Source organism: Apiospora aurea, assembly GCF_038362705.1.
Source record: "Apiospora aurea strain CBS 24483 chromosome Unknown utg000004l_segment0_segment0, whole genome shotgun sequence".
Classification (NCBI taxonomy): domain Eukaryota; kingdom Fungi; phylum Ascomycota; class Sordariomycetes; order Amphisphaeriales; family Apiosporaceae; genus Apiospora; species Apiospora aurea.
Window position 1 is genome coordinate 620933 of NW_027117391.1, and position 12410 is coordinate 633342.

Sequence of the window (12410 nt, forward strand, 5' to 3'; positions counted from 1 at the left end):
CCGAAAAAAAAACGATATAACGAAAAGGTTAAAAAAGACAGTAATTTAGATAAAGGAATAAATTTAAATAGTTATAATACTAATTTTTTACTTAATATATCTCGGGACGAGCTATTTTAAAGGGGGGGTAATATTACGGCGCACTTTAAAACAGGCCTTTAGTAGCCTTGCTAACCAGAGTAGAGCAAGGGCATACGAGAGATAGCCCGAGCGTTACCTGACTTTTCCCCACCTATTTAAATAAAGAAATCGTCCCGGTAAGGCTAGACCTTTTCCTTTTTCCCTATCTTTTTCGGTTTTCTATAATAAAGTAATAACCTATAGCTTTACTTCTCGAATTGCTATAACTGTAACATTTTCTTTTTTTAAAACTTAAATATAATACACTATTACGTTTTTTTACCTCCTCTTTTCGTATAGTAATAAAATATCGGTAATAATTATATATCGTGTAATAATAAAGGAAATATTCCACCTTTTCTTTCTTTACTTAAATTAGGGTTCGGGTTTTTCTACGTATACTTTTATTCGTACGGTGAGCTTACTCGTGGAAATAAGCCGTTCGAGTGCTTAGTTCGAAGTTTTCTTCGTAAGGGCGTCGGCTGGATTATTTCGGCCTCCGGTATTAAAAATACCGTTAGTTGTTATAGGAGGTTTTTTTCCGCACGGTATTAGTCTATAAAGCGTGCGAACCGTTCGGTTATTATTTTATTCGCCGGGGTTATTACCCCGTGGGTTTTAATATATAAAAAATATTTCTTTGCGTACCCTCGGTTTATTAATTTAAAATGCGGTTCGGTTTACTCTTTAAAGTCGGAAAAGATTTACTTTTCGAGTACGGTACTTTATATTTTAAGTTTATAATAGTCGTAAAAAAATCGTACGAAATATATTATATATATATTTTAATTTTTTTCCGATTCGGTAATATTAAAAGGGTTCGGCTCCGCGTTTTATTAATCGATATTTACGGCGGCTCGAGATTCCCGGGCGTATATACCCGTAATTTATATAATTTCTTCGTGCGTAAACCGATTAAGGTTCGAGTTTAAAATAAAGTATTATTTTATAATAGCGGAAAATATTATCGGTTATTATATCGTTTTATTTAATTATATAACGATTATCGGGGTATAAAATAATATATAACGTAATAAATCGCCGTATAATTTCGAACCGTTTTTTTAAACCGTATAGGCGTCGGCGAAAAAAGGTCCGGGTTTTGTACAGTAAAGGCCGTTACGTTTTTTTTTAAAGTCCCGGTTACGGGATTTCTTTAAGCTATTTAATACGGTTACCGAAGTACGAGCTTCGATTAAGAAACCGTCTCTTTACTCTTATTAATCTATAATTACCTTATATAACTATTAATTAATATTAAATAGTTTTTATACGTATATACAGTGGTTAGCGATATATAATATAATATATTTTAAGTCCTCTATAATACATACTCTATTTAAATAGAAAAGGGATCGTGAGATCCCCTTTTATACGGTAAAATAGATGGTCCGTGCGCACGGCGCACGTGATCCCCTTGAACCGTACTGGTTGTTGCCCCTGAGCTGGATATTCCAACACTCCCCTCATGAATTTCCTCTCAAGTCGGACATCTTAACTCGGGAGATCGTAGGGTACGAGATTTCCGAGTACTGGGCTTTCAAGAGGTGGGCTTCCGGACACTGGTTGTTTGAGTAGCAGATCATCGAGTGGTAAATCGTCGTGAGCAGATAATCGAGTAGGACCGGCCAATCTTGCGAACGTTAGCAAAGGCTCGAGCTGTAATTATAGATAGAAGGGACTTAGCAAGTGACGACGGTGGAATTCAGGAGTTATTTGGCATTCGTTGAAGATGACTCGGTTTGACATCAAAAAGTCTGCTTGCCAAAAGGAGTGATGAGGTTTGCCTGCTGGAAATCGAGCAAAGATAGCTGGACAACATCCATGACTGGGGAGGGGACCTCGCGTACGGTTCGCAGGGTCATGTTGTGTCAAGGCCACAAGGCGAAGCCAGGTAATCCGCCGACTGACGTCTCGTGGTGACGCGTGGGCCGCGTTCCGGGGCTTCAGGGGCTGACGGATGCCTCACTCGGCGATCACCTATAATTCACTCGGCGACTACCTTTGAATTGTTATTAATTTCTTAAGTGTGGGGTCCCCGCGCATACCCCGCGATGGTTACTCGTGTCCTTATCTGTATCGCGAGCAGAAAATCCGGAAAGAGCTTCACGTAGGAAGGCACGCTAGTAAAGACATTATTACAATCGCCGAAAATTGGCAACCACGATCTACCGACTAGCAGTGACTATGACACCTGTCATAGGTACGAGAAAGCATCCTATTTTGTCGAGCGAGACTGCTTTGTGACGGCGTCAAAGAAGTCCCACGTCTCTGGCGGCACGGTGGCTTTGCCGACATTGATACCAGAAGTCACGCTGCTGAAGCGAATTGCTTTGGCCGCCGAAAATTGGCATCCATGATTTGCCAAGCAACAGTGACGATGATACCTACCATAGGTAAGAGAAATCGTCCGATTATGTTGAGCAAGTATGCTCTGTGACGGAATCAAAGAGGTCATGTAATTAACCCCGACGTTGCGGTAGCATCGCGCACAGAGATAGCAGGAGTCACCAAAGAAGTAATGACGACAATTGCCCAGCAGCAGCATGCTCACAATACTTGAGTCATGCATGACGAGACGGCAGTAAACCCTGCCATCATCATGGAGATACTCATGGCACTGACTGGCAACGACATACCCGAGAGACCAAGGCTGGATAGGGAGAAGGCGTCCACAAGCATGCCACTTGTCACCGGAATGCAGCTGGACAGAACGGTGAGTAACACGAGCAAGCAATGCAGTTAAGTCCAAAGCACTGACTCTAAAGTTCCTGGGCAACCTTCTCCGACGGAATACAAAGAACCACGAGGCAGCCCATCATGGGCTAATACGAATGCCTGCTTGGTAGAGAGAGCAACGAAGGTCCTCCGTATTAAAGGGAAACTTATTTTCGCAACCACGCAAGAACAACAAAGAAAGTAAGCGAGCGTCAAGATGAGAACGCCATCACACACAACGACCAGTCAAGGCACCCAGCTACGCTTCCACGGTGGTAGTACTTGCTGTTGTTGTATGGTTCAACGCCATGAAGGCTGACGCTGGTCAGCTATCACTCCGAGCCTACCGGGAGGCATGAGGGCGTGCTGGGCTAACCTACCTATTTTACATTGCATAGAAAATACCATCCGACAAACTCGATTTTCATCCATTTCGAAGCAGCATTCTCTCTCCCTCGGCCGGTTAAGGGCAGCGATCCAGCTTTTACAGTGATAAAGGAGGCGACGGGCCAGTGAGCTAGAAACACACGATCTTTCTCCCATGCGAAGATATGCGTACTACATCTATAGTACTAACCTATACACCCTGGCCTACCACCGCTCCCTGCTCAACTTCCGCTCCTTCGCCGTCATTTCTTCCTTCGCCAAGGATGGCGACCTCACAACTCGTCTCGCCCAGCATCTGTACCAGCGCCTCCTCCGCCCCCGACCTCTCTTTCGTATTCACCGACCCAGGCGCGCAAAATGCCCGCATAGCAATGGGACTCTTGCACTAGCAGAGCTTCTAGAAGAAAAGAAAATAAGATTACATGACTCATTTTTGGGGGTGGGGGCTGCTTTACGGGCCAGATGTTTTGTGCTGGATTGAGATAAGGCAGGTAGCCGAAGGGTATACTGGCGTTGATAAAGGAAAGGGCTGACGACGCCGACGAGAAAAAAAAGGGTTGAGGACACTGCCGGCAAGGGAAGAAGGGGCTGACATCGACGAGGGAGCTGGTGTTGACAGGAGATAGGGGTGATGGCGTCGACGAGGGACGAAGGGGAGATGGCATCGACAAGGATGCAGGCGATTAGGAGGATTCGCTAGCGACGGAGGGAAGGAGGTAGAGGGTGCTCACAACAATGAGGGTGCTCACGACGCCAAAGGTGCTGGCGGTGATGAGGGTGCTTTTGACAGGTGCTGGCGCACACGACGATACCTCTTGCTATTATTTACTGGCAAGACAAAGGCGCCAGCTGTAATACTAAAAGAATTTTGAAGGAAAAGCAGGAGATCATATGACTTAATCCGGGGAGACAGAGCAGGCTAGGTACGTTCTGTCTAGTTGAGATAATGTCGGTATCCGGAGATATAAAAGGTGTGCTATCGTCGATATGAGAAAAAGGCGACATTATTGACGAGGGAAGGGGTAAATGACTTCGACAAGGGCAGATAGGCAACAGCGTCGGTGAGGGAAGAAAGGAGTGGCGACGATATCGACGAAGGAAGAAAGGGGTAGGCCTCGGCGAGGCCTCGCTGGGAATGAGGGAGCTAGTGTTGACAAGGGTGCTGGTATCGGCGACGGGCAGGTCACGTAACGGGACTTTACCCCTGGTTCGAAGCACTTTAGCTAGTTGAGGATAATGCAGGAGATGCATCAATGGCTTCTTTTCAATAGGTATCGACAACATCGGGAGATGCTGGAGCAGGGTACCCAGCAACAACGTAATTGACAATGAGTTAGCTAGCCGAGTCCCGAGAAAGATCGTGAGTAATAAGGCCACAGGCTACCTTAATGCGATTCATGTGCTTTGTCTTGTTATGCGGTAGTGATCACAAAGTCATGACCATACAGTTGACACGCGAGGCAAAGAGATGGGCAGAAAGTTGCTCTAAAATCCATGGTCGTGTTTTCTGACGAGCGTGCTATGGAATGTGATGATACACACAAGCACCGACTAAACCATCCGATCGCAACAAGAATGGGAAGTGTAGTTATAAAGACATCTTTGTTCGCGTTCGCGCTTCCCCGATTACCATCCCCGGCCAGCCATCTTCTGATCCGCACGCATGCTGCTGACGGAGATGCCCACCATGGCCTCTCCCAGTCCCGTGCTGCACTCGGCCAGGACCTTGGCGTCCCGGAAGTGCGTCGTGGCTCGGACAATAGCCTGGGCGCGCTTGGCCGCATCGCCTGACTTGAAGATTCCGCTGCCGACGAAGACACCGTCGCAGCCTACATGTGGAAGAAGAGGAAAGAGGTCAGCCACAGTTAACCACTACCGTATGGATGAAAGAGATGGAGAGAGAGCATGAGAGTAAGAGAACATACCCAGCTGCATCATCAGAGCGGCATCCGCAGGCGTAGCGACACCACCAGCAGCAAAGTTGACGACCGGCAGCCGCCCGAGCTCCGCCGTCTCCTTGAGCAGACCGGCATCGCACTCGAACTCGCGCGCGAGCTGGCGGATCGCGAGGTCGCCGCCCTCCTGGAGCGCGGCCTTGGCGCGCGCGATGTCGTGGTTGACCTGGCGCATGTGCTTGACGGCCTCGACGACGTCGCCGGTACCGGCCTCGCCCTTGGTGCGGATCATGGCGGCGCCCTCGGCGACGCGGCGGAGGGCCTCGGGCAGGTTGCGGCAGCCGCAGACGAAGGGGCTCTTGAACCCGGACTTTTCGACGTGGAAGGCGTCGTCGGCGGGCGTCAGCACCTCGCTCTCGTCGATGAAGTCGATGCCGAGGGCCTCGAGGATCTGGCACTCGACGAAGTGGCCGATGCGCGCCTTGGCCATGACCGGGATCGTCACGGCGGCTTGGATCTCCTTGATCATGCCCGGGTCCGACATGCGGGCCACGCCGCCCTCGGCGCGGATGTCGGCGGGCACGCGCTCCAGGGCCATGACGGCGACGGCTCCTGCCTCTTCAGCGATGCGGGCCTAGCAGGAAGATGGGGCGTCGTCAGTATCCATTGCGTAGTTGCTTGGCCGTTTGTCGACCTTGATGAGTTCATAAAGCAGAAAGACCCTAGCGGACAAGTTAGCTAGATAGTTCATCAACGAAGTTGGGTATGCATATATGACGTACTACCTGTTTGGCATCTGTGACATCCATGATTACCTGGCGCTTGAGTTAGCCAGCGTGCCCTCAAATCAAGCAAGCATGCTCAAATTACTTACTCCTCCCTTCAACATCTGAGCCAGGCCAGCCTTGAGCTTGAACGAGTCACCGCTCCGGTCCGAGGAGACGCCGCCATTGCTTCCGGTGGTGGTGTTGTTGGTCATGATGGCGCGTGTGCTGTGGAATGCTTGCGGGAGCTGTGGAAGAACAGAATGGAATGACAGAAGGAGGAAAGGGCAAATGAACTGGTCAACAGTAGGAACCCCTAGAAAAGAGGAAATGTTTGAAGGATGGATGGATGGGATATGGTGAGTCAATAGCAGTACGGCCCGAAAGCTTTCGGCTTTGGCAATGAGTCGACGACGTCTTGTTAGTGGCCGGGCTGTCTGTCGTTGGAGCAGGGGTAGCAGCAGAGGGCAGCCTGAGCAGCAGCGTAGCACTTGTCAATCCCAATGGAGCAGGTCACGAGGAAGACCAAGTGCAATTGAGTTTGATTTTAATCTGGGTATGCAGTAAGGGTCCTTTCCGTCGCCAGTCGCATGCCCCAAGAGCACGAGGGAGAGGGCGGGAGGTAAAAGAAAAAAGTGAAAGAGCTCGGCAGAGGAAATTCGGGGTCCAAGCCAACGGTCAAGTGTGTTGGCATCAAATCAATGGACAGAAGGATAGCACGGTAGGTACTGTTCTGCCCTCTACATGACAAGTACTGTCTACTCCGAAAGGGCGTCGATGTGTCGTGGTATTCAGCTAGTCCCCCATGTACGAGTACATGGCCACGGCAAGTATCCCTCTAGAAAAAAAAAACCTTATATTCAGCCGATGTCCTCCGACTCCGAGTTAGCGGGTGCACGTAATAGATATCCGTCTCGACAGCTCGACCTGAGGGTGACTAATAAGGAATCGACACCCCGTCGCCGATTCCGGCTTGACTCCCTAGGTTACCAAGCCCGCCCGCCGTCTGGACTCAATGCTTGGCTGGCAGCAGGTCCAAAACCCCATCCGCTGCCGAAGTCCATGACCTCACTTTGTTAGATAGAGGACGACCAAAGGCCGAAAGCGATCGCTTGCCTGCAGCCGACAAAAGCCGCAAGTTAACCAACCACTCGTGCTACGCTTCGAGTAGTTCGCTAATGCAACTGGAGCCGCCGCCATCTCCACAAAGACGGCAAGTGAAACGTGGATACCACCTGTTCCGTCTTCCCCTGCAGCTGGGTAGAAGTTGTAAGTGGTAGGTAGGCCGTCGAGAAGAAACCCATCCTACCCATTGATCAACCATTGATGGTGTAGCTCCCTGTCATCTTTCGCAGACGTGGTGCTCTGCTGTTCCTTGCATGTATTACCAAGTACTGGAACGTGTTATTTGTAGAGGGGGAAGATGGATCAATCTGTGCAGAGAGAGAGAGAGAGAGAGAGAGAGAGAGAGAGAAAAAATGAGTCTTATCAAGGGGATGGACAGTGGTGTCGTTCCCTGCCAAATTGGAGCCCGCAATCCCCTCGGCATTCGGCGCGGGGCAGTCAAGACCCTCTCCTTGGCCCCTGATCTAAGCACCACCACGTTCCCATGAGAATCGACGAGGGCAGGGGCGGGCCAGAAGGGAAAGCAGAGCAAACAAAAGCATGTCCTATGTTTGTGCTGATGGAATCAAATATCACCACAGCCAGCGCAATGCAATGCTTGTCGGATTACTGCTCCTTTGGGTATCGGTAGCCGCATAGCTCATCCTCACCCCCAGCGCCAAGGTGCTTCCTAGCTCGACCTTTGCACTTACATAACCTAGTCCCCATTCCCCCGGTTCACCATTGTCCTAGTATGACTAACTTCGCCCAGGAATGGGGGATATAGAGATATAGGTAGATTCACCAAAGCTCCCACTGTAGGTAGCCGGGGTTTCTCGATTCACAGTACCGTTTTTAGCAAATTCTGTCTTGCTCCGCTCTCTGGGCTGCTCTTTAGACCTCCCTGACTGCATTAGCGATAGCCGACGACATTTGCCAAGCGGCCGAGACTTCCTCGGTGGGACTTGGCACATGAAAACGCCGGATTCTAGGGTTTTCCTCTTTATTGCTTAGTATACAGCGAGGTGTGTGAATGTGCACCATTATATGCGAATATGAGAGACATAGGGCGACCGAAGTGATTTCGTTGCTCTTAAAGAGATGTTTCTCCAGCACACGGAAGCACTTGTTTGACGTATCCTTATACTTCCTTAAACTCGCCAATAGGGGTGGGGTTCGACGAGCATTCCGTTCTTGATGCTATGCCATGCATACTTGGGTCGTCGATGGCTAGGTAGTGTCGCCGTTCGTGCATAGACTTGGCCGAGACGAACGAACTATATGCCGCTGTTCATGGACGAGGTCATCCATGCGCAAGACATGTAACTCCGGGAAAACATTGATTACATGGGGCTGTCGGCGACAAGGGCTGGAGGTCTACACGTGCTTAACGGGCTCGCCCTTGGGTTTTCGTAGTAGGTAGGAGTAGAACCTATGAGAAACATAGACGAAGGCCTAATAACACGTGTAATCACTCAAGTCGTGGACCAGCTTCACTCATATTTCGCATCGCCGAGTCTGCAGCTTTCCCTAATCCAACAAGCAATTCGATTTGTGCATTGCTAAGCAAACATGCATACCTATACAGATACAGACCCATCCAACTTAGCCAGCCGGGTATCAACGCCAGAAACGAACACCTGGGGAAAACGTCTCATGCCTACTTCTATTATCGTTCTTCTCATCATGACTCCTTTACCCATCCCGTCTCCTTCTCCCTCCCCGTTCAGTACATGCCGTTCTGCTGGCCGCCATCCGTCATGAACTCGCCGAGCTGCAACCTCGTCATGCCCTCCCTAGCATTGCCGATCACACCAGCCGACCTCAAGATGCCCATTTCGAATTCGCGGAGGACAGCGCCGAGGTTGGCAATCTCCTCGTCCATGGCGGTAGCACCGCCGTTCTTGGAAGCCATCATGCGCTGCAGACGTGCCATGACATTATCCTGGACGCCGTGCATGTGCATTTCGATCTCCGTCAAGTTTCGCTCGTACCCATTTAATTGAGATTGCATCTCGTCTGCCGTCTTGGAAAAAAAGTTCACGAGGTCCTGGCCGTCGGATTCGGTGTTGGCGGTCCCGGAGCTTTGTTGCCTACCCGACCAGAGACCTCCGGTGTGGTACTGTTGGGGGAGTTTGAGGTTGTCGATGGCGCGGAAGCTGAGCTTCGCGCTCTCCGTGTCATGTTGCACCGTGTTACGGACGCTCTCAATGACCTCGGCGTCGGCTTCGAGCGCGCTTCGGACACCGCCGTATTTGCGCTCGACAAACTTGACATCGTTGGGAATGTGCTGCAGCATTTCACCGTGGCCGGGCATGAAAGCATCCAGCTCGTCCTTTTGCGTCATGAAGTTCTGGATCATGCGGTCGACCTCGGTGATTTGCTTCTGTAAATCATCATGAAGGTCGTTGAAGCGCGTAGTTCCCCGGACCTGATCAACATTGATCCTGACACCGGGCTCCGTCGTCTGGCTCTGGCTCTGACCCATGGTCAGTCCAGGCATGGCGGGTTGTTGCATAGAAGAGCTAGATGTTATTAGCCTACACTTCATAGTCATAAAACAACCGAAGATATCACATACCCAAAACCTGGTCGCGCTTGGGATTGGTTCATGAATGATGATGCTGGCTGTGCGGGTTTGGCGAAAGTACTGGCGCCAAATAAGCCACCGCTAGATTGTTGCTGTTGAGGCTGCTGCTGTTGCTGCTGCCCACCACTTCCTAGACCTCCAAACAGACCACCGCCAGTCGATTGTTGTGGTTGCTGTTGTTGCTGCTGCTGTTGTGTATTCCCTAGACCGCCAAACAGGCCACCGCCGCCCGTTTGCTGCTGCTGCGCCGGTTGGGTCGCATTATTGGTAGCGCCGAAGAGGCTCGACGTTTGCTGTTGGGGCTGCGTGTTGTTTGCAGGGGCCGAGCCGAAGAGTCCACCGCCTGTCTTGGGCGTCGAGCTGGCAGCGTTGCCAAAGAGGCCGGTGCCCGTTGTCGAGGTCTGGTTCGCCTGCGTGTTGCCGAAAAGACTGCTGCCCGCGGCGGGCGCTGGGTTACTGTTCTGGCCACTAGTTGATGGAGGAGTTAGCGGTTGTACAGGTTGTCTTGCATTCTCTTCTGCCACTCGTTTTGCCTCTCTTGCAGCTGCCGCCAACTCGGCTCTCAGATCAGCTTCTGCCGCCAATCTGCGTCGCCGCTCTGCTTCTGGCACGGGCGGCCGTTCATCGTCCTCGATGCGCTTAGGCTCCCTTCCTAGAGGGGGGCCGAACGGGTTGTACGGGCACGCCATGATCAAACGAAAGGCATGTTTCGGGTACTCACAACAAGCCGTTGGCGGAAGAGGTGTTTATACTGAGTCCCCCAGGACCGCTGGCTGACCGGGCGAGGGCCATACCAAGCAAGGGATGGAAGAAGGCGTCGGTGGAATTAAGGGATCAGCGATTGAGCGCGACTGTCTGACGTGAAATTCCAGAGACCGAAGGTGGCGCTTGAGGGTGTAGCGATGCGGGTTGTTGCGTTTTGGGAATGTTGATTTGCTGGGCTGGGAGCGTTGCAGGTAAACAAATTATTCTGTCCCATGCATCACCCAAAAAAACAGTTCCATCCAGCAGCTCGGGTCGCGCGTTTGGACTTTTTGGACTTTCGGGGAGCTGGCAGCCAGCGGCCTTAGCGGAATTGGCCAAAGGAACCGGGAACTTTCCAGCGGCAGCTTCAGCCTCAACGGATGTGGCAGCTCTCCACCGTAATGCCACAGCACCCCGGTCGACCACTCAGTGATTGGCCCAGCTGGGAGAATAAGGTTGACAGTCCCCTGCTTTCACTAGCCACGTTTTGCTATCGATGTACATCCGATTGATAATTGATCGGCTCTCTACCTAGAACCATTGGAAGGAAGCAAGCAAGCAAGCAACAACAGCCTTATTCTGCCGGCCCAGCATTGTTGATACAGACCGTATCTTACAACACGAGCTGCCTCGTCACATTCACCACTTATACATCTAGCACCGCTTTTCGCACAATCCCGACGCCATGGATATCGACGACGACGACGATTTCTACGCTCCCGACGAGCCAGAAACCACACAATCACCCGCGCAACCGGCCGCCGGGACCACTGCGCCCGCAGATGAGCAGCAGAATCAAGATGAGGATCTTGAAGAAGGCGAGGAGGAGGATGAAGGCGCCGAGATGGACGAAGACGACGACTCGGTACGACCCTAACCGCAACTGCTTGCGGCGCATGCTCTTGTTGGTATCTAAGCTAACCGAGAACCTCACAAACAGGACATAGACATCATCACAGAGCGGAAAGACGGCACGAAAGCCCCTCCACCTGCATCAGCCAGATACAGCGACATCAGGAACATACCGCAACGGACAACATCGACCGACGGCGCGTCTAAACCCGTCCTGAAGAAGGAAGACGCCAACAAGTCTGTCTCCGGCGCCGATCTGCCCGCCGTCGCCACGTCCAAGATTGATGTCAACGCCATACCCATACACAAGGCCACAGGCAAGCCAATCACGCAAGTGAATATCGACGAAGGTACGCACAATCCTGGGAAGAGGACGGGCATGAAGATGCGCAATCTGGAAACTGCCTGCTAACTGAACTTCACTACAGACCTGCCAGAGAACGACAAGCCTTGGCGGAAGCCGGGTACCGATCTCAGCGACTACTTCAACTACGGCTTCGATGAGTTTACGTGGGCCATGTATGCCGCCAAGCAGGAGAACGTCCGGGGCGAGTACAGCCAGGACGTCATAGCCGCCAACAACAAGAAGATGATGGAAGACATGCAGATGATGATGATGGGCGGCATGCCCAGCGGCGGCAGCTCCATGCCCTCGATGCCGGGCATGGACGGCATGGCCCCGGACATGCAGCAGATGATGCAGCAGATGATGGCGTCGGGCATGGACCCCAGCCAGATGGATCCCGCCGCCATGTCCGCCATGTTCTCGGGCATGCAGCCCGGCGGTGGCAATGCCGGCGGCGGTCAGGGCCAGGGCCAGAACTTCGGCGGCACGGGGCCGGGCTTCGGTAACAACCAGGGCCAGGACTTCGGCGGCTACAACCAAGGGATGGGCGGGGGCGGTGGCCGCGGCGGCGGAGGTGGTGGCTTTGGTCGCGGTCGTGGTGGGCGGCGGTGGTAGAACCGATCTAGCCGATCTTCGCATGCTGATACCCAAAATTAGGAACTACATACATGCCTATTGCCTTCATTCTTTGGGAAACCCGTGGTGGTAGAGACTGGAGGGAATCCCCTTACACATTGCATAAGATGTGCTTGGTGCAGGCAGCATTGGCAACGACTAGCTAGTAATGTACGAGTAAAAGACCACACCGCGTCGTCTCCGATGAGGATTTAAATGAACATTCCCATTGGCGTCTTTATTGCAATGGTTGCTGCTACTGAACTCGGCCACCG

The 12410-nt window shown here is 51.6% G+C and overlaps 3 protein-coding genes across 3 annotated transcripts; 1 reads left to right on the forward strand and 2 right to left on the reverse strand.

The window, feature by feature from the left end:
* Window positions 1-4851: 4851 nt before the first annotated feature.
* PG986_005013 (Pyridoxal 5'-phosphate synthase (glutamine hydrolyzing)) lies at window positions 4852-6099 on the reverse strand (the record flags this gene model as incomplete). The annotated part of the gene is made up of 4 exons (XM_066841235.1): window positions 4852-5054; window positions 5151-5754; window positions 5903-5935; window positions 5995-6099. 4 exons carry the CDS (start codon window positions 6097-6099, stop codon window positions 4852-4854), a joined length of 945 nt encoding a protein of 314 aa, XP_066701097.1.
* A 2615-nt stretch (window positions 6100-8714) lies between these two features.
* Window positions 8715-10267, reverse strand: PG986_005014 (uncharacterized protein; the record flags this gene model as incomplete). The annotated part of the gene is made up of 2 exons (XM_066841236.1): window positions 8715-9513; window positions 9570-10267. 2 exons carry the CDS (start codon window positions 10265-10267, stop codon window positions 8715-8717), a joined length of 1497 nt encoding a protein of 498 aa, XP_066701098.1.
* A 740-nt stretch (window positions 10268-11007) lies between these two features.
* PG986_005015 (Fip1 motif-domain-containing protein) lies at window positions 11008-12135 on the forward strand (the record flags this gene model as incomplete). The annotated part of the gene is made up of 3 exons (XM_066841237.1): window positions 11008-11187; window positions 11263-11524; window positions 11603-12135. 3 exons carry the CDS (start codon window positions 11008-11010, stop codon window positions 12133-12135), a joined length of 975 nt encoding a protein of 324 aa, XP_066701099.1.
* Window positions 12136-12410: the final 275 nt, after the last annotated feature.